The following is a 22,667-nucleotide window of genomic DNA, read 5'->3' as shown; positions in this document are numbered from 1 at the left end:
GATTAAAATTCTATTTTTGACGTTAACATTCCGTGAAATAGTTATACATTTAGTTGCTTCGAAAGAGAAACGTGTGAAACCTCGTTAGAAATAAAATAAGTCTCAGACGCCTAACTATTATTTGCAATCTCTTTTGCGACCAGCTAAAATTTTATTTTTAATATTACAATTTTCACGAAACAAAACGCCACCAATACAATTGAAAATTGTAATAACTTAATCATGTTCCTTAAACAAACAAAACTATTCACCCAAATTTAGACGTACCAGAAATTCATGTAGTTGCTAATAACCCTGTGAGGTGGATGTAACTATAGAAACAAAAAAAAAAAGAATATATCGGGTTGCTTTACAAAAAAATTGCACGTGACTTCGTAGAAAATGTATTACGCGTTTGGTAACCGAATTTGAGAGACACTGGCGTAGTATTCAATGACGGCGGAACGTTTATGCATTAATGGCAATTGAAAGTGACAAATAGATGTCGGTTTGTGACATAGAAAACTGGAATACAGCCCAATTGAAAGCAACAATTAGATCTCGGTTTGTGACATAGAAAAGCAGAAGTGGAATTTTCTCTCGGAATTGCCGACGTGTATGTGGGCCGTTGCACAGTATATGAGTTGCGTTAACGAACGATGAAATAGAATTCATTCACAGGAACAATCGAAGACTGCTCGAATGGCAAAGTAAATTCGATGCTGGGGAGTTTGAGTAACAAGTATCTCCTATTTGACAGGATCAATCAGTATTTGACAGGGAAAGCATTTCTATAAGTTGAGAGAGAAGTTACTTCGAAGGTTAGTAGTTTGATTGATAAAATACTGAGTGTCGTTAATGTTTTATTCAATTGGTATGGTAAATGTGTCTAGAGTTTGTGTACAACCCATGTATTTGAAAAAAAAAGGAAAACTATCACTCGCCTAAAATTGACATTCATGGTTACATTAATTTCTGCAAGTCGTGTAGCTATATTTTAATTAGACTGTGTATGTTTATGCAAATTTAAGTTAAGGTATGTATTATCTTCTACGCGGTATAATGTGTTTATTATTCTTGATACTTTATATATTTTTGCATTTTTGTGTATATTCTCATATACGCATAAACATCTGCAATCCAATTAGAACGTTTTCCAATAATCTACAAATTATATGAAAAACATGAAATTCAACATCAGCTAAAAAATTTCAGTTAAATCAGATTATATGACTGAATTTATTCGTTGAAAACAATGTCAACGTACAGGTCTTAAAATAAAAACTAAAAGCTTATTTTTGGCCACTAAAAAAATAAATTGAATGTGTTATAATACATAATGTGTTTCGAAGCTTCCAGAGACTAGCATAACGATTTCATGGATGAAATTTATTTTCTAGACGGTGAAAATTATTACACGAGTAAAAATATTTGTCTGTTTTTTCAAAAGATCAATTTTTTTTTAAATCCATTTTTCTTTTCTTTAGGAATTTTTTTCTAAAGTTTCATTTTTGCCGAAATGGAAAGGGCCTCTGTGATTGAGTTCCCATGAGCTTTATTTTTCTAAGAATTCAAATTTTTCGGCGTGTATCAATTGCCGAATTTCCCTTGTTAGGTTTGAAAACACTTTTTGCGGAGTGTATCGGTACGTCGCTCTTTACCGCGAAGTCTTCATCGATTCTCAGACAGGTTGAATGCGTCGTATTCTTCCTTCAATTTTCACGATACCAAGGTAAAGTGGGTTGTTATCGAGTCGCTTAGAAAGAGAAATGGAGAATCGAAAGCGGCCAATGAGGGGGGAAAGGGTCCCTTTGAATAAGACGTCTTTGTACACAGATCGAGGGGGTTTCCATTCCGCTTAACTATCATGAAAAGAAAGGCAACAGTCGTGTTTCGTCTCTCGTATCTGGTTTGCGTCTCGTCGGTAAGCATAATTTATAAACGGTTCACTCGCTGCGATGTACGCATTCTATGAATTCTGACATGACGTGTAAAATCAATATTCAGCCACATTACTGCATCGTTTGTTACTGTTGTTGCACTTCGTTAATCTATTATTATTATTATCCTATATTAAATACACAGAATATTTTTTCTTATTAATCTGCACATTCCTGTTAAAATCGATGTCAAAGATACGGGGAAAAAGCAGAGTAAATTTAAGTTTGAAATAGTATAAAAGATGTCTTGCGCGCCTCTATATCCATCTTACGTGCACTGTTCTCTCGGAATTCGTCTGTTTTATTACATTTTTATCCGCGGGCACGACCCGCGTAATGCGCACAGTATTCCTGCGAGAATTTCAGTCGGCTTGCAATAAATTCGACTTCGCTCGCATTCTCTTCCCATCTTCCTGGATCCAATACATTCCAATACATTCGCAATTCTGATGACCTTGTTGTCATCTTACTCCTCGACGACTTCGCTTACTCCGTTTTTGCATACGATTGAAATCGATTTTCTCTCGCGAAAAGCGAATAAATGATTGGTTACGTTAAGCTTCGGTTTAAGATTTCAGTGAATTCATGAAGTTTTTAATACATTATATAGAGGGAAGTGTCTTGGAGAGCTGCTGCAGTTTTTTTTTTTTTTTTTTTTTTTTTTTTTTTTTTTTTTTTTTTTTTTTGTATAGGCTGGACTTCAGGTGCAATGTAGAGCTAAATATGTGTAATTGTATGAATATGATACGAGTAAATATATCAAAGCTTCCCTCTGTATAATGCATTTATTGGATGAAGAGCAAATAATTATATGATATTTTCTGTGACTAGGTTCTGTTACTAAGCGTCAGTCTCTCTTCTTGAGAAAGCAATCGTTTCTGTACAGATACCTTTTTATTTGTACTTTTCATATGAATTCATGACTTCATTTATCGTTGCTGGATATACTTATGCCATTGAAAACAAACAGACGGTGCATATGGGCGCCTATGAGAAGTGAAGGGTTAATGGGTTGGACTCCTTTATCGGACTCAATAAAGGACTCAACCCTCTAATTTCCATAACTAAAATTGTTCAGTGTAAAAACACAATGTGGACGATTTTATTAATTAACGTCTCTATAGAAAACTAGTGCGAGCCTACCGAAACTATATCGATAGCTCAAGAGCCTCGCTTTGGCTATTCTTTCAGTAGATACCAAATCGGTCGCTAGGCTCTAGTCTAGTCCAACTCTTACTCGCTAGACTTCTTCAATTTTTCGTACATTCACCTTAAGGGGTTAGTCACAGTCAGGAAAATGAAAAAACGGACACTTTCTTGTGTGTGTGTGTTTTTTAAGGTATTAAATAATGATTTTTATAAATGAAATGTAAATATATTACAAAGTATGTCTTAAAGAACTCTACATCATATAACATAATTCGGTTCAATTGGTCGTAATTATTTTCCTGTAATTCCTTCCTAATTTTGAAACACGAGACTTCTCCGCGTTGGAAAGGTTTCGACAGTACAATTATTATTTAATACCTTAAAAAAAACAGACACAAGAAAGTGTCCGTTTTCATTTTCCTGACTGCGACTATCCCCTTAATACTAGACGACACCTGTAGGTGTCTACGAAGACTAAAGGGCTGAAACGGAGGACAGGTGAGAGGTCCTTCGATGCTCTCCAATCTAGAACCGGCTGCCGCGTGTTCGCGTCGAAAGCGCAAAAGAGAGTAACCGTGGAGAGCCAGACGCGCGCGTGTTTCTTCCCGGGAGCGAGAATACTTCCTATGGTCCTCATTAAAAGCACGCTGGATCCGGATAGTTCATTACCAGCGATCTTATCTGGGACTTGTTCCTCCGCGAGGTTCCCTCTTCTTCGTCGGGCGTTTCTTTGAAGGGTTCTCCCTTTCTCCGTTTCCCACGTTCCTTTGGTTAATTAATAAGCGTGATCGCGGTAGCACGTGCCGACGAGCCGATAGTTCGATAATAACGGGAGCCAACCAGCGACGATCGCCGTTTATTCTAGCGACCGCGGCTATTACGTAATTGGATTGAAACACAGGGGCAACTGGGTACGCGCAACCAGCCGGGTCCATTAATCCAGGAAATCTCGTTACGACGTCCAGTGGCCAGTTATTGTGCCCATCGGTGTTTAGAATTCGTTTCGCGCGTACGTCAGCCATTGACTCTGTTCAGCAAAGATTTTGGAGCCGAAACAACGGTGGATATCGGCGATTGTGGTGGGGATTAAATCCATTCACTGCCAGAGTGGTTCACCCTAAGCGCCAAGATTTAATACAGTTGCGTAACCTAAGTTAGTAATTTGGTAATAGATTGTAGGATCGGGTGGGATAATGACGCGAATTGTTTATTTACTAAATTAAGAAACTAATTTAATTGTAACTAACTTCTAATTTTACACTAAGGTTTTCCTATTTTACTCTTACACATACATTAAATCTATTCCTTAACTATTACTGTTCTTAATTTACGCCGCTAACTTTAACCTAACGCTCAACCCTTTCTCCACGACTTTCTTCAATACGATTGTCGAGCCGTTATCAATTTCATATCAATTAGAAGGAACACTGAATCTAGTAAATACTCTAGAATGTTTATTCTGCGAAGTATCTACATACATAATAAAAAATGGCCTCACCAATTTTTGATTTGAATGAACAGTATTTTTCTAATATTCTATAAATATACTTGAGTTTCGAAGATTCATTTTGATTGCCGCGGTAATTTCTAACCGATAGAGTGAAGTAAAAATAACCGACACGATTCATTCGTCTTATGTGATTGATCACAGAAGTTACATTGAAACTTTCCATACTACAACATTAATCTTCTATAAAATTTTAACCGAAATGCAAAATATGCATTTCCATGAGCAAGATATTCAGTGTACCGTTTGTACTCATTTCCTTTTCATTTGAATCGGTTTCACTCTCTTCGACTTATGTTATATATATATATATATATATCTCATTCAACAAAGATTCAATTGCACGTAATCCACGTAAACAGAAATACTCCAGATTGGTACCCTGCGATTCGAAATTCCGATTCTTCCACGTCTGTTCGAGTTTTCGGCAAATCGATGATTAAAGAGCTTCCGTTGGATTAGGGATTCCAGACGAATATTACCCGAGCACCTTCAGAGAAAGGTTCGCTGGCAAAGGGCCAGGGAATCCCAGAGACCCTACGCCGCGTCGTCATCGTGATCGTTTGCGAGCGTTGCCTCGACTCGTCTTCAGCAATATCGGCGAGGATTGTGCATTGTCTGCCGTGTATATCCGAGCCCTTATTGCTCCGCCAGTTTCATGTATATGGATGCATCACGTGCACTTTTCTATGCTTCGGCCCAGATGAATGCTCGGCCGTCACTGTCGTGCAAAGATGGGCGCGCAAGATGAATGGAAAAATGGGAATGAGCACCTTTGGGAATCTCGAGGATACACGTTTCGTCGATTTCGTAGGCTTCAAACGTCGCGATACCTTTGTGGATTTGCCCAAAAAAGTGCGATGGGAGTTGCAGTACTGTGAGATATGAGTGTTCGGGTGTCGTGGTTGAGCAGGGGGTACATGCAGTTGTCTTGAGCAAAATTAAAGAATTTTATTCCAAGGTTTAGATATATATTTTAGACCAAAACAAAGTGTAATTTTATAGTAGGAGTATTGAATTTAATATATTATGGGCCGTTTATTTTGAAAATGGTTAAAGTCCATTTGCAGCCCATAAGTATACACCAGTTTAGTAAAATACCCCTAAAACAAATTTATATAACCAAATTACATATTGATAAAACAGTAGAAACACTGCCAGACTTCATATAATTTGCTTAAATGTTTTAATTAACAGATATGTTAACCTTTAATTTTCTCGAAACAAGAGGAAATGGACTTACACCACTTTCAAAATAAACGGTCCATATATATTCTTTTGTTACGATATCTTTAAAAATACCCAGGATGCAGTAAATCTCCAAAAACCAAACAAATTATTCTGTTAGAAGACGTCTGTATCTGCTGAATGGACGAAGGCATTTTTTTCTATGAAGGCATGCTGTTTTATTAAAGAAAAAAAAACAAGGCTTTTTTCTGGAATTTCGGTAAAAGTCAAAATTCTGAAAGATCTTTCGACCATTCAACAGATGTTCCGAGTTATCGTCTACGCAGAATAAAAATATCGTTTCTGAAGATTGGTTGTATCTTGGCTATTTTTAAATAATATATCTTTAAAAAACAACATTTATGTACAAGATTGTATTAAATTGGTAACTATCCTACTTAATATTTTAAAATATAGTTGGGTAAATATATTTTAAAGACGTTAAGGAACAATATAATAGAAAAAGTAATATAATATAAAAGAAAAATATAAGAAAACAAATAAAAGAAAAATCTAAGAAAACAAATAAAAGAAAAATCCTCTTTTGTGACTCGGAGCAAAAAGATTTCTTCCCTTCTCGTCTGAAAGCTTCAGTTAGTGCGTAAAACAGATGTTTATGGCCATGCAGAGTTAAACGAAGATTTATATTCCCCAAAACGAGACTGGTAAAATAAATGCAAGAAAAATACATCTTTGGAATGCACGAGGGACACGCAGGTGGGTCGTTGAAAGCGAAAGAAAAGTATATCGGCAGGTGAGATCCATAAATTACGAAACTGAAGGCAAAATCTCCCAAGGGTGGGGCACAGAGTTTGTTCGATCATACTTCGTTCGCGCACATGCCTGTACATTTTCCAGTAGCCATTGAATCACACGGGTAACATAATACAGTAGGGTACCGCACGGCGTAATAGGAGGGTTGAAATTTATGTCTCTTCTCGGATCGTACGTCTGAAATGGAACGGTGAAACATTTAGAGGAAACTTGGCTGTCGTCGTGCCTTAACTTTGGGTATAGCGAAGGAAGTTCGGCAGTGGCTCGAAAAGTTACCTTTAAATTGATTTGCGATGAATGCAAAGTGTGAACAGAAATTTCCATAGAGTCTGCTACTTTGAAAAGTAATGAAAAGTTATAGACAAAGTGAAAAAGTAAACCGATGATGTCTTCGGGGATGTTTTAGGAAGTCGTTGAGTTTTCGAAGAATCAAATGCTGATTTTTCGAAGGAGTTACTATTCCAATAAATTATTCCTTTTGTTAGAAGTTACATTCATGGGATATTAGCGCTTAAAGCGTTACGTCGAATGCGGTGAATAACGGTATATTTTTTGGAGGTACGTTATTACGATTTTAAAAGTTATTAGTTTCTTTCAGTGAGAATTTTTTTTTTTTTATTGAAAAAGTTCACTAATAGCGCGCAGCTTGGGGGAGTCATCGAATAAATTTTTTGCAGGTTTCGGTTATTACTGCTTTGGAAAAATATTCAGAAGTACTAACGATATGACCACCGTCTCTCAGACGGTCGTTGATTCTGTGGGATTAATAAATAACGAGAAGAGGGACTGCTCCGAGGACTGTACTTGCGACGCAGCAGTTTTATTCAAGAGAGTATTCAGTTGTAACGATCTTGTACCCGTAAAGAGAAGTTTCTTGAATTCGTTAAACCCTTCGGTAAGCTTATTTATTTATCATTGAATAGTCGACGTTGAAACGTGCTCCCTTTTGCGTAACCGAGACGCGCCTGGTTTTAAAGCTACAATCTCTATGATAATGCTTCCACGATTTGGTCCAAATTAAGCATCAAACTTCTCCTCGGAGTCAAGCAAAATGATTTAGTTGAATAAGCATGTGAGAAGTGCATCTAAATTAATTCAGACTTGTCTTGTACCAGAAATTAAATCAACAACTAAAAAAAAAAAAGAAAGAAGAATGTGCAAAATTGCGGCTTTCTATCATTATAGAGAAATTATATTCTTAATTTTCGTTTAATTTTTGTTTTCTGGTAGCTACTTGAAAAATTCTGATTTTCAGAAATGCTGTATTTCTTGAGTTAGATGTTAGGAAATTTTTCCAAACCTTTTAGTAAATATTGATGATATTTTTCTTTGATTTCTTAGTTAAAACGCACCATTCCAAACACTATTTTATAAGAAAAATATTAACTCATTATACTAAAATGTATAAATCATATTTATATAATATTAACTACAATTTAGAAATTCCTAACTACGAGCTTCAAATATAGTTCATAAATTCAATAAAAAGTTGGAATTCAAAAAGTTTGAAGACTTTTTAAATTCTAATTTGCAACAATAATTATAAAAAAAAGAAAAGAATTCGTTACACATACTCGTGTGTAACTCGACGATGTGTAATTCATCTCCCACTATCGTCATAATTTTCCAATCGCATGCTAAAAACCTAAAAATCTAATAAAAATAGAAAAATACACCCTCTCTCCTGGAACGATCTCTACAGTGAATATAAAGGTTTGAAACTTGGTATAAATTGCTTTCTTTAACTGACTTCGAAAAGGAGGAGTTTACTTGATTCGACATGTATATTTTTTTTCCTTGTTAGACCGAACTATTGACAAATTGCCATGTAACAAGTTCGAGTCGATTCGAAGACATTCTTGCACCCTTATTCGTCTACACGTTTCGCGACACCAAGGTGTGAACTTGTGCGAAATTTTACGCGGGTTTCGCACCGCCAGTGATTCGAGGAAGTTTCTTTTCACTTAGTTCGTTTACGCGTCTATGCAGCCGCACGTGCGTCTGCGATTGTAATCCGCAGTTCGTGCGCGAGCACTCTGCAGGAGAAACGGTCTTGGTACGTCTGGAACCTCGAATCGATATTTGTTCAACCCTTACTAAGACCATGAGTGCGTTCAGGGGTACTTTGTTCTAGGTTTTTTTTTTCAGGCAACCAGCGCTAAAAGAATACCGTCGCTTTAAATATTTAAAGCCATTTTCTTCGCGAATATGCTTAAAAATCTTCAAAACAATTCAGAAACATTGTGAACATATTTTTTGGCTGGATAAATTGGCAAATTATTTCTTCATTATTTATTTTTTCTTTTATATAGTTACTTTAGTTTGCGCTTCCTAAGAATTTTTGTCAATTTAAATGGCTTCTATTTCTTTACATTTCTATTCTACTGTTCTTTGAGGAAGTAATATTGCCGAACACGAAGACATCAATTGTGGATTAAACGCATTCGTGGATCATCTGTATAATTTTTATTTTATTTGTGTTATTTTTTACATGCATTAGTCTTGAGAAAGAAATGTATAACGTAATATTTCTTCTACATGAGAATACAACAAATACAGGACTTTGTTTCGTGTATAATACAAAAGCCCGCTGTTTAATACATTTCTCTCCTTGACGTACATTATTCCAAAGGCTAACTAAATTCGGTTCTTCATGAAAACATTTTTTCTCTTACGACAGAGAGTTCGATACATGTATTTACTTTGTTAAATCGATTTCAGTTGTTTTTCATAGCGATATACATGCCGAAGTAAAATGAATCTTGCTATTTGTTTCTTAAGAACAGTTCCAGTAATAGAAATTATACGCTACATGAATGTGTTCAATAAATAACTTCTCGTTCTTCGATAATCGCTTACCTGTTGTTCACACCTTGCGGGTCGCGACATGGTTGTCGACAACGACACGCGACTTTATAACTAACGCTCTATTTCATTCGATTGCGTACGAATCGATGTGGGTTCCATGGATGGAAGTGACTAACAGCATCGCGCGGCAGACAGCATCACCAGTTTTGACCGACACTCTGCGCGGATAATAAATCTTTGAATCAAACGCTCTTTATGCCCTCGAAAAAGATGATCATTAATGTCGCAGCGTACGGCATGATTACCTATTTATTATTATTTCGAAATTTGTCAAAGTCAATATCGATGTCGGCGAAACTCGCGTCAGTCATTTCCATGGGACCGCAAAGAGACATTCTATGTATTTTTGAACAAAATCGAAAAATTGTTATTTTACGAATCAGATTTTGTTCAACATGTGCGTGGTTGACTGCGCACGGAACTCTTGTTTCCAGAGAAATGTAATTCACGGTGACAAATTGGGACGCAGTAACGCGTTTTCCTGCGTCGCGGCGGCATGTTTGCGTTACGCAATCGTTCGACGTCGAAATTACTTTTCCAGGCGGAGGCGAAAGAGCGGGAAACAATAGGATCGTTGTCCGGTTGCCTTGTAATTTCGTAGCTGTAATTTTCGCGCGGCTCCTCCACTGTCAGAAAAGAGATTTAAAAACCATTCGGACCCCGACGCCTGTTCGCTTCGCTTGCCCGCGTCGCATCGACGAGCACAAAGGAATTCTGGGCTCGATTTCTCCGCGAAACCAGAACCGCTTTGTGCGTATTCGATCTCCATGAAACGTTTGCGGAAACCAAATCGGGTACATGCCTATTTAAAATGAAAGGACCTATTTTCGACAGTTCGTTCAAACAACAAACCCATATCAAGGTTTGATAGGTCCGAAAACCTTGGACTAGGTATTCAAAACTGAGAAAATGCTTGTTCTGCTATAATGTGGATACTACGCGGTAAGAATTTGTTTGGGATTTCTAGAATGTTGGTTAGAGTTAAAGGAAAGTAAAGTAATTAAAGCAGCAATTGCTGTACTAACTCTTCGTGTATTCTTGTTCACAGAGAAATAGAATTATTAAAATTATCTACAACAAAGGTTAGCTTCATCCATCTATCCCGGAAAAAATAATTTAATTCTTAATTTTATTAAAAAAGAAATGAAACAGAAGATACCCTGAGCACCATACAAAACTGTTCTCAAAACAACTTCTCACAGAAATGTTCATAACATACTCAATCTTAATATAATACCCAAGTAAAATTTAAAGAGTCAGTGCATACACGTACGAACTTTCAAATACATACACTGAACATTCGCTAATAAAAAATTGTCATTTAAAAGGAGAATTCAAAAACTTAGTCTCACTTTCGCTTGTCCTATGTGCCCTGTACAAATTGCACGAAGAATATAATTCCTGGCGTCGCAACGATGAATCGTGACTCGGATTCACCCTCGCGAGACGTCCGCGTCGACTGGCGTCTCGAATGCACGCGAGAATTATCGATCGCTATCGGTTGTAGCTCGAGGCCCGACAGAAATCGCGTCTCGCTTCCTGTTGCGCTCTTTCACGGGGATAATTGACGCGGCGGCCATTATTCTTATTGTCGCTGCTCCGTGCCGCTATATTCTCCTAGGACATAACCGCGGACAATGACCGCCATCTGATCCACGAGCTTATTCACCCGGGACAATCTTTCTTCTTTTTCCAGAGGCCGAATGCTGCGTCGGCGAAGCTGCCGGGGAGGCGTGCTGGGAACCGTGTTACTGCGTCCTCCTCCAGGACGAGCAGACCCTCACGGCTTACAGGAGCGAGGACATGGCTGTAAGTACATTCCTTCTCTTTTCTTACTCGCGGAAGACACCCCCAATTTTGCTGGATTAGCCAGCATCCTCCTTCCTCTTCATCTTCGACGAGTGCGTACCCTCTTCGATGGAAGGTAGTATTAAACCTCGCCGAAGCTTTTGTGCGGTGAAATACATTAACACTTTACCGACCGGTAGCGATTCAAGATCTTCTGCCCTTCTCACCGGCCGCTCGGCAGCATATCTTCCATGGCACCGGGAATTGTATACAAATACGAGAACTTACAGAGCGAAGCAGCTTGTATCTCGATTCAAAGTAACAAATACTTGCTAGTTACCATAGTAGGTACCGATCGGTGAGCGTTGGGGACAAAAAGTCGACTAATCGACTACCGGGTCGGTAAGCATTGGAGACAAAAAGCCGATTAATCGGCGACCGGTCGGTAAAGTGTTAAGAATCAGTTAAAAGTTTTGGGGAATAAAGTTTTGCATAGGGTCTGATGAATGGACCGATAGGTAGCGCGTTCAGATAGTGTTTCTCTTAATGCCAAGCACGTTTTCTCTCGCAGAGTCAAGACGCATCGATCAGAATTTTATTCCGAATACACTAATCTTGTACCCTAAGTTCGTGTCCTCTATGTTTGTTGAACAAGTTTGTCTACATTAAATGATACGTACGATAAAAGTTTATTCGTAAAAATATTTATAATAAAACTTTTGTTTCGAAACGACAAACCTATAATTTAATTTTGACAAATTCCTTCAACCAACATGGAAGTTATGAATACCAATGTCGAGCTGTGAAACCAAATATGTTAATCTTGGAATATTATTTATTATTTATAAAGGCATAGAAAGAACTAACATAACATAAACTTAAAATACGGCGATGTGACATTAATTCTGAATTTAATAATTGAAACGCAAATTTAAAAATATAATAATCGAGAGAAAGTGTAGGAAGCGTTAGTATAAATACGTTATCAATAAAAAAAGAAATGGTCAAGTACCTGAAATTAAATTCGAAACGAAACATTGCTCGTAGAACTCTCTTAATCATATTTCTAGGATTCCATTCTAAAATTCTATCCATTGAATTCGATACAAATTCCTATGCAAAATTCGCCACCGCCGCAGCAGCCCACCGCAGTTGGACAAACTTATTGTTAGTTCAGTAATTAATTTCAAAGATAACGCGTTGCCCAGTCGCACTCGCTTAACGCAATTTGTATTTATTCGACGGGTTTAAAGTTCTTTGGCATCGACGATTCGTGCGGTTTCACAGAAATCCTACGTTTTATCGCGGCTACACGCTCACAATACGCACGCAGAGCAAAGGGTTCCGACCTTCCGGCTTGGTTGATCGCACGGTCGGAATGGCAAAGGGGCGGCCAGCCTCTAATTCGATTAGAAAGTTTATACCCCTTTGGCTGACGGTTGTATACCCAAGCGTTTTCAAGACTTCAGACTTCTGACCAAGGTTGTGGCTACTGCAAATATTGGTCGAGATTATGGGGCAAATTCTGGCTCAAAACGAACATCGACTGTCGATTGATGTTGGAACGCGAATGCGGTAGATGGAAATCATTGAAATAGTGCTCTAACATCGCGATGTTGATATTAATCCGTTGAATTTTTGATCAGCGATGCGGTTTTAAAATGGTTCACTGTACTAAGAATTAAAAAGGTACTCTTTATTCTGGGTCAAATATAGATTTTTTTTTGTTATTTTCTCGTTGTTTAAGATCTTTAAAGTATTTGTACTAGATTATATTAAACAAGGAATACTCTTTCATTTTGGTTTATAAAGCAAAGTATTTTGTATGCATTCTTATCTAAAGAAAGTTGATATATAAGTTGACTGTGGATATTAATGCACAATGTGAATAAGTATGTGTGCTGTGCTCGATAACAAAATTCCTTATTTTTATAATGGAATTCAAATTTTAATTTAATGAGACATATTTCCCTCGTTCTAAAATTCTACAAATCACAATATACATACCTGTATACTATACCTGCACCCTTCTCGCAATCGTATCTTCTATTTTCTCCTTAACTCGTCTTACCTCTGTTTTTCAATTGCACGATCATCCTTAAAAATTCTGATTGTCTTGCGCACTCTTCTCCAAGAATGTCAGTTCATTAAAACAGAAGATGAGCAACAATTTGTTCGGACGATTTAAAAACTCTTTTAATTAAGAAACCAGGAAGCTTCGGGGCGGCTCCTATCCTCCGACTATTTTCCTACGGTTGATGCTCCGTGCTCCCTGTAAATATCTCACCGTTGACACATTTAATTCGTCGCTTTCCGTTTGCATTGTCGTTTTATTCGCGCAAACCCCCCATCCCGTGCATAGTTGCCCGTGAAACGAACGAACGTAGAAACTCGAGGAACGGCGAGGATTTCTTGTTCCGTATCCATTTTGGTCGTTGGTAAGATTCCCTAAGTGTATCCGTCGCCGTGTCTCTACGCGTGGACTTGTTTTTCTTCGTCGCTGAAAGCGCCAGGAGCGAGAATTCTACTTATTACATTGCTCGAAAGCAAAGTCCCCTTCCAACATTAGCTAATTTTAAGGGTCCAATTGCGAATCTTTGTCGATGCAATTATCCTGGCGCGAGAGACTCGTTGTTGACCTTCCTCCCGTTCTTCGATTCCGTCGCTGAAAGGTATTCTTTAAGTGCATTCTTTGTTACACGAGGTTCATTGATATTATAATAATTTCATTTTGAAGAATAAGGTACGATAATGAGATAGGAAGAGGAAATATATGTAAACTAGAGGAAGACATTGTTGGAGGATAGAGGGTTGATGTATTATGTATACTGGGTTGTGCGAAAAGTAATTTTGTGATTCTCCCACCAGAATGATTAGTTGTATTTTTAACTAGTTAACTTTTAAACTTCATTTGTAGAAAATTGTGTCGATTCTGTGCAATTGCTTTTCTTATGGGTTCCGCATCAAATATGGAAAATCCAATGCAGTGTTTCTTTTTAAATATTTGTTTAGAGTTATATCAACTACTATGGGTATTGGTGTATTCACCAATTGTCCCTGCTAATCTAAATCTAATCTCACTTTACGCTTTACGCTTTACATTTTATTCGTTTGCACTTTACACTTTACACTTTTTATATCTAAAAATCTTATTACAAGTTCGCAGCCATTAGTTCTCGGTATTATTCGCGACGAATGATTGTTCGCGGACCAATCGCGGATTCAAAGGAAAAGAAAATTCCCTTCGATTTCCAAAGTCTATGTCTGACTCTGCCAAACAATTATTCGAACTAAGAGGGTGAAGTTAAATTGAGATCGCGACGCGACACGACCATGAAACTGAACTTACTGAGTCAGTCCCGTTTCCTCTTGTTGGATCTGGACTCGAGAGGAAGACGACCGACGTCTCCGAACTAGTCCTCCACACCCTGCACCCATCTGGGACCCACGACGGACCCGACTTGCAGTCTCACTGCGCTTTGGACTTACTGCACTGCGCCGGGAGCCTGGACTACACCAGAAGGGATACAGGGAGCAGAGAACCGATCCGGAGGAGCCGATTGTCTTCCTCTCGAATACAGATCCACCAGGAGGACGGCAACCGACCTTTCTGTCCAGTTACACAGTTGGTCACTTCACTTATCACATGAAGTAATAGTGACCGAAGTGAAGAACGAAGTTGCGAGTCCAATATGGACTTACGAACAAGCAAAAGAATTAAAGAAATTATTAATAATCTTTCTCACAAGCAATACCAAGCTACGATAACTAAGGGAAACTACACAAGCAAAATAGGAGGAACGCGAGACGCGGACGCGCGATCGCGAGATGAGAATGAATGAACGAAGAATGAGATTGCAACCCTCGTATACCTGTGTCGAGGGTCGCGGCTCGCTTGTACCTCGCGAAGTAGAGAAGGGGAAGGCGTACAACAACCGCGTAGCTGTTGATTCGATTATCTTGCTGATTATTGCTTACACAAAACCGATGCAAGTGATCTTTGACATACCCAATTAAGTTGAATGTTTTTCCATTTAAAAAATTCTATTGATGGTAAAAATACGAAATTACTTTCCAATCAACCCGGTATTAACCAATTCAAAGATAAGCGATCGGCCAAAAATGAAGTCCCTGTTAAAAGAAAATAAAATCCCCAGAGAACCCAAAGACATCGATTTTCTAAGAGAGCCTAATGAACACCAGAATGTCACGTTGACCCAGAGGCAAGTTTAGGGTTGTTTTTTCTTTCCCGTTCCGTAATTGGGGCCCTCTGCGAAAGTCAAGGGAAACGGCAGTCCACATTTCTGGCAAGGCATTCGTGTTTCGTCGATTCCGAGTTTCTCGTAGCTATACGACTCCGTTCTACGTGTAAGTGGTAGCCATTACGTGTTTAAGGCCTGCTGCAAATCCCGTAGAATCTGACTGGCGGAAACCACGACGTCGCCACTCCTGTTTCGCATGAGAGGACTCCTTGAATTTATTCGTACACCGTTTGTGTGCATAATAACCATTCCCTGGTGGAGGGAGGAGGGGGAATCCGCCTCGAGTGCTTTTTTCCTCGTCGACGAAAGAGAAATTTTCCTCGTTACGGTATCAATGACGGATCTCGATGCTGGGACGGGGAAACGGACCAACTGTGTAATTCTCGTCTCGTCAATTTCTCGAACGAAACGGATGTTTCTTTGGCAAACCTGAACGCGGTCCAGTAATGGGACTCCGAGGATCGCGAGTATCTTCGAGTAGAATCGGCTGTGATCGAGCTTGGAAAGTGATAAATGGTGTCTGGGTTAGGCGGAACAAAGGGATTCCCTCGTGGTCGAGTGGGATTTATGTAATAATTTGCCGCCACTGTCTGCGATTGTCCAGACGAATGACATTCCTGGAAAATAAAGACCCCAATCTTGGTTGAATTTTTTTAAGATTATAAAGCTTTTATATAAGTTATGTATAGAGACCATATTGCCCGATGGTCGGAACATCGTAATTATTCTATACCTACTCTAGTTTTAAAAGTATATCGATAAATAGGGAAACACATACAAGGGGTGTTTTTTCACCCGGAAGAACCAAATTAGGGTCGAAAACAAAAATAGCACAAAGCTTCTCTTACGGTCCCTAACAAATCTGCGCAAGTTCAAAAGAATCGGAATTTTCGGGTTACCGAACTTCCCTAAGCCAACATAAAATAAAGTAAATAACAAGGAACGACATTAAATACCCTCTGTATACAAAAGTCATCATTCTGGATCAAGAAAATATTCGAAAAGCGTCAATATCGAAAAGTTTGTCCCAATTACAGATTCAATCTATTTCTCAACGATACGCAAACAATTGATTTAATATTCCCAAACGACACGATTCCAATTTATTTCACCCCACAATTATGATTTTAAAAAAGCAGATCGTCACGGTAATTCATGTTTCCCGGAAAAAAAGGAATTTTCGTTCTCTCTGTGAATCAGAACTGCATGAGCAGCGCATTCGCTGCAAACGATGTCGGACGATGCGAAGGAACTTAACTACGCAAACGAATTTGCCTTGTGATTCACTTCCAAGCGATCCTCTTAAACCACGGAAACCTTTGGAAATCCTAACGAGTCGGTCGGTAACCCTTGAGAATCTCCTGCGATATGCTCGTCGGATTAGTTGATTTTAATCTCACAAAGCGCCTGGCAATGCATCGCGGAAAGTTGGTTTATTCGATGCCATGAAAATCGAGGTCGTGATTCAAGTGAACCGTGTTGCAAGTAAGCGTAACTTCTAATTCGTTGGCTAATAATTTCCAACATGGGCTGCTTCAGTTCATTTTAGGATTCCTATAAATCTGGCGAGTTATTGTGAGATCTTGATTGTTCTTTGATGATGCACATCTGCTACATTCTTGGAGAACGTTCATTTATGCGTGTTTTCAGTGTTCCGACGACTCTTATTGAATTATCAACGTGTCTTCTATATCTAATTAAAATGTCAACCTTGTTAGCATTATGTAAAATTAATATTTTGAACTTCAGCAACTTTGTGCTAAAACGTCGAAGTAGAGAAATTGGTTTATCGAACAGATTATTCCGGATCTTTTTTAATTTTTCATATTTCAAACACACTAATATAGCCAAAGTCTAGTCAAAAATACAGAATATCAATACAATTCCAAAATACGAATATAAAATAATACCTATCGATCCCTAAAAAGTCACAAATTCGTTAATAGAAAAAATACCCCTCGTTTGAGGATGAAGAGCAACACTTTAAAAAAAAAAAAAAACTTGTATTTATATACCTATTTCATCGTATTTTATAGATCAAACGATGCAACACGTATAACATAGGCATTATAAAGGAAACAAAATAAACAAGAAGATTTTAACGAATGGAACTTACATCGTCTAGATTAATATGTCAATTAATTACTAAGTGATTTTCCAAAGTGAGTTAACAAATAACCAAGATATCAAAATAAATAAACACAATTATCTTTTCCAAAAATAAAAGTGTATTTTTAAAACCAAAGAGACAAAACACCTTCAAACATTGCATTCATAAATGTTTCGTAGGCCAGCATGGCTGTAATATGATTTTTTTCACGAATTTATGCGCGTGACGACAATTTAGCATATCGATGCATATAAATTAAAGTAATTCTTGGCTGACCAGCTTACTTACGCTACTGTCGTGTGGTTATAAACGAAACGTGGTCGTCGTTTAAATACTCGTCGTGCCCCAGGAGTTAATTCGTTCCACTTGCATAACCAAAAGTTATTACTGTGTTAGCAAACTCAAAAGCTTGAATAAATTTGAATATTTCAGAATGTAATTAGTTTTTCTCAGTAACTGTACTCTCCGCTTCGAAACCCGCTCAATTTGTTTCTATCGTAGCAAGTCACCTGCAGGTCTTGCCATCGTTGTATCATTCTGTTTCTTGCCTTAATATTTCTCTCCGCTTCGTCCAAACTTGTTAATTTTCAGCTTTTATAAAAGTCACGTACTTGCAGCCTTTTATTTTATGGACATTTCGACTCCTTAAATTGACTTATTTTCAAAGTATGTGGATAACAAGACATTTTGTATCAAAGTTCTCCATGTAATTTGTACATAGTTTGGATTTAAATTGTTTGAATAGTTAATGGGATAGAAAATTCTAAGATTATAACGAGAATGATTTTAACACTTGGCATGGGGGTACACTATGTGAATTTCGTGGGAGTTTGGTCATTCGATACGATCGTAACAAATCGAAAACTACTTCTGTTTCTCAACGAAACTTTTTTTTATTTTACATATAAATATATACTCCATGATTATTTTGACAAAAAGAACGACATTTGTACGAAATCACGAAAATAGACGATTTTTAATGTTTCACTACGTATTCAAAAATATATTTTCATAATAAGTACAAATATACCACATTACTTCACTCTCCATTTTCATTTCTTTTTCTCACAATATTTACGAAAGCAAGACGAGAAACTTCACTTTTCTCCCCGTTTTCCACCGTTTGCACTCAGTGCTCTATACTAAACGTGCTCGTTCTGTTATTCTTCCTCTATTGTCTCCTTTCTCGCTACCACTTTCTTTTCCGGATCCACCGAATGTCCTGCTCGTTTCTAGTAATTCGCAGCCATCCTACGCGACGTTTCAGCCCTTGTTATTACTAAATCAAGACCAACTCCGCCTCTCGGTCCCGAGTTTCGATTCACGTCTCTTTCTCCTTCCGTGTAATCACATTCGAGGGGTCTAGGAAAGCGAGACCCTTCGTTACTCGACACCGAACCCACGCCAAAGGAATAGGGTTAACATCCCTCGCGCTTTTTTCTCGGACCTTTCAAACGATTCCTCGCTCGTTCGTTCTGGATGGAATTTACCCTCGAAAGTAGAGAAAACCCGTGCACGATCAGTCGTGTTATTATTGCGCGAAACACGGTATTTCTTTTTCTGTTATCCTGCCAGCATCGAGACGCGTGATATCTTTGCTCGTTTAACGTTTATATCTTTGACGTGTTACATATTGTGGCGAGACAAAATGGTTATATTTATACCTATATTTATTAATATATAGGCGTAGAAATTGATATGATGTGACGTGACGCTCGACTGCTCCTTGCAGGTCTTAATCTAAAAAAGACACAGTTATTCGATACTTCGTCGCAACTTGGAGACCCAAGTTTCCTCAATTACGCTTCGCATTCGACTGGTCGACTGCGTTAAAGGAAAACGCAGCAAAGCTTATTCTATGCACACCCACGCATACATTCATACACGCAATCCCTTAAAAATTAAACAGTCTATGCTGTATCTTATAACCTAAACACATTCTCGACGGCGTCGGCGCGGCGCGTCGTGGCGCCGAAATCTCTTGACGTGGTGTCAACTTCGTCGCCTAACTTTCGACACCACAATATTATAAATTTGGTGTATGATAAATGCTAAAATACACAAGTCTGCTTGTAGTACAATGTACTACAAAAATAATACAAAATACAGTTATAAAGATCACTTAAAACTACACATAGAACAACAATACTAAAGAACTATGGAAAACAATTTATATTATCTTCTTATGTAATTATATCATATAATTTTGCAAAGTTATACAATTTATATTAACCTTCTATTGCATGAATTTTATTTCATCTTTCGGAAAAGTAATTACTTCTTCGTCGTCAATATTTTTGATGCCAGTCACTAAATAAATGTAAAACAACACCATGCTCGAATAATCCTGTAAAACCTCCTCGTGTAAAACTTCCTCGAACTTCACGCGAACTCTTTTCTTCTATTTGCGATCAGGCGAATTAAGCGATATAGGGTCGAGGGAGTGCAAGTGAACACCTCAGAATTAACCGGTGAATTTATTCGCACGAATCGACGAGTTCGAGCGCAACGGGTGACGGTGAAGGATAACAAAGAAGAGTTAATACCCTTAATGATACTTGGCGGGGTTGAAATCCTCGTGGATTACTCTCGTCGGGGAACTTTTCACCGTAAATTATTACGACTTATTCGCGGCGGTAGTCGTACCCACCATGGTCCAGACACTTCGGCACGCGCCACCGAATTTGATCCACCCTAACGATAAATTATGCACGGGGCGCCGTGAAAGAGAGTGCACACCCTGCGCTTTCATCCCCCAGGGGCGGCGGGTCCCTCGGTGCACTCAAGGACATCTTCTTCCTTTACTCAACCGATCGTTGCTGTTCTTCGAAGCGTTCATTTTTTAGCCAGAGTAGCTTCTCGGGAATATTCAGTGGCCCCGGAATGCTTCACTCGTCTTTTTTCACGGTACTCAGCGGTGGGCGCCATCTTTTCCCTTGTGTTTGCATTTGTCGCTTGCGTGGCGCCATACACGGCTTTCGTGCGACTAATGTTACGGTTTAAAATTAAATATTTGTATCTTTTTCGTTGAGGAATTTAATAGATTTTTTAATTGTAATATATAAAAGAAATTATATATCACGAAGAATAATTGAGAAAACTATTCTGTTAAGTATAGAATCTGAAGTAAAGGGGGCTAAAAATTACACGAAATAATCTGAACAATGATTGGCAACAGACCTCATTTATGAAATATTATTAAATTTGAAAATTGTGAGAAATTGGAATTATGAAAATTAAATTATACAGTACATGATTTCCTTGATTTAATATATGCTTGTACATGTTCCCCTTACATGCGAGAACACAAGAATTGTCTCCTTCGATGAATATTAAAGCTTCGTCTAACCCAAACCTAAACGATTTAGCACGAGTTTCGAGTGGTCCCATCAACTTAGGGTTAAGATATCCTCAAAAAGCAATCTTTAATCTAGACTTCTGTCGATTAAACTTCGCCTGTTAATTTTTGATATCTCTATTACCAACATTTTTAAATTTATACTGACGTTTCTTAATCGTCATATATGTTCACAATCTGTACACATCGATATCGTTCGCTAATAATTGGCGATAAGGGAGACTATCTGAACGAAACACTCACAGCGTGGGACCATAAGCTCCTATAAATTCGCAGTGCGCTCGTACATTTCACCAATAGCCAGTGGTAAATAATCTGAAGTGTCGCCATGGCTGTCTTCGAGGAGGAGGAGAATACTAACACACCACATGAAATTTTTCAATTCTAATACACTCTGTGTTCCGTGCAATAAAATTTGTACCTTTAGTACATGTTTATTTCCAACAATCACATTTGTTAGTTTTAGTACACCGTTCACGCTGAAAAATAACACACGTATGTTAATATACGAGTGTGAAGGCAAATAACGAGCTGACTGAAATAAAGTAAAAGAGATATTTAAACTAATAATAAGGTAAACTCTTAAAATTTGTTCCTGATGTTTTGGAGCATATAAACTGACGATTCCTACACGTTTTACTAAATTTAGAAAAATTTGTTTAATAAAACACGAATTTTTTTTTATTTTAACGCTTTGGACTTGCGCCCATTCCACTGAAAATATACAAACAGGAATCGCGTTATATTATGTAGTATATTTTTGGAATCGTGCGATGTTTTGTAATAATATTCGGTTTATATGGATACTTAGACACCAAGGAACATATTTATGACAAGAAATAAGAATTTTATATCCAATATTTTTCTAATAAACAGTCACCGATATGCATTGAAGGTCTCTTATTTTAGGCTACAGTCTTATGCTGATTTGTTTATCTTATCTACTTAATGCGTATTTTCAATTCCATTGTTCTCCAGACTTTAAATAAATGGTAACTGCGAATATATAAAATTATTATTTTTATTCGGAATGGGTAATTATTCCGAAATTTTCATTTATTTGAAGCATGAGAATGAATGGAATTGAAAATACGCTTAAAATGGAGTACCCTTTAATACAAAACGTACTATATATACACAAGTCACTACTTAAATCTAATAATCCATATTCCTTTTCGAAAATCAAATGTTCAGAAACGTTCGGATTAAAAAATGTTGCTAGTGAAAGCGGCACGTACTTTAATACCATTTTCGCATGACACGAGCTATTTATATTACCAAAATTTCACTTAGGAAACACTGATTAAAGTTCCGCTCTCGATTCATTGGCTAGCAGAAAGCGTTCGTCCGCAGCTTATCGAGCCAGTAAATTTGAGAAAATTCTTCCGTAAAACCCCCGGCGTGACTCGAAATGGGTGCCGGGTCGCAATGCATCAGTGGCACACGCTACAATATACAGGGTGTCCCAAAAGTCGGGGAGGAGCCGGAAATGGGGGGTAGCTGAGACGATTCTGAACAACAATTTCCTTTGGAAAAATGTCGGATGGAGCTTCGTTAAGGAGATATTAAGCGAAAACCCCGACCAATCAGAGCGCGCGTAGACCGTTGGAGCGGCCGCGGTAGCGAAGGCTACGTGCTGGCGGCCGCGCTTGTACGCAAACAAGTGACTCGACGTGCATCGAAGGACATTGACACTGCCGCCTAG

The 22,667-nt window shown here is 38.0% G+C and overlaps 1 protein-coding gene across 6 annotated transcripts in view; it reads left to right on the top strand.

Annotated features, from left to right (window-relative positions):
* Positions 1-22,667, top strand: part of LOC128891846 (disabled homolog 2-interacting protein) — a 412,576-nt gene that overhangs the window by 170,681 nt on the left and 219,228 nt on the right. For all 6 annotated transcript variants that reach the window (XM_054151725.1, XM_054151719.1, XM_054151724.1 and 3 more), the window contains one exon: positions 11,141-11,253. In XM_054151725.1, the coding sequence (XP_054007700.1) occupies positions 11,141-11,253 (113 nt within the window). The remainder of the gene's footprint in view (positions 1-11,140; positions 11,254-22,667) is intronic.

The sequence above is a fragment of the Hylaeus anthracinus genome, unplaced genomic scaffold, assembly GCF_026225885.1.
Source record: "Hylaeus anthracinus isolate JK02 unplaced genomic scaffold, UHH_iyHylAnth1.0_haploid 12002, whole genome shotgun sequence".
NCBI lineage: Eukaryota > Metazoa > Arthropoda > Insecta > Hymenoptera > Colletidae > Hylaeus > Hylaeus anthracinus.
Note: the sequence above shows the minus strand (reverse complement) of the source record. Positions and strands in the feature narration are given on the sequence as shown.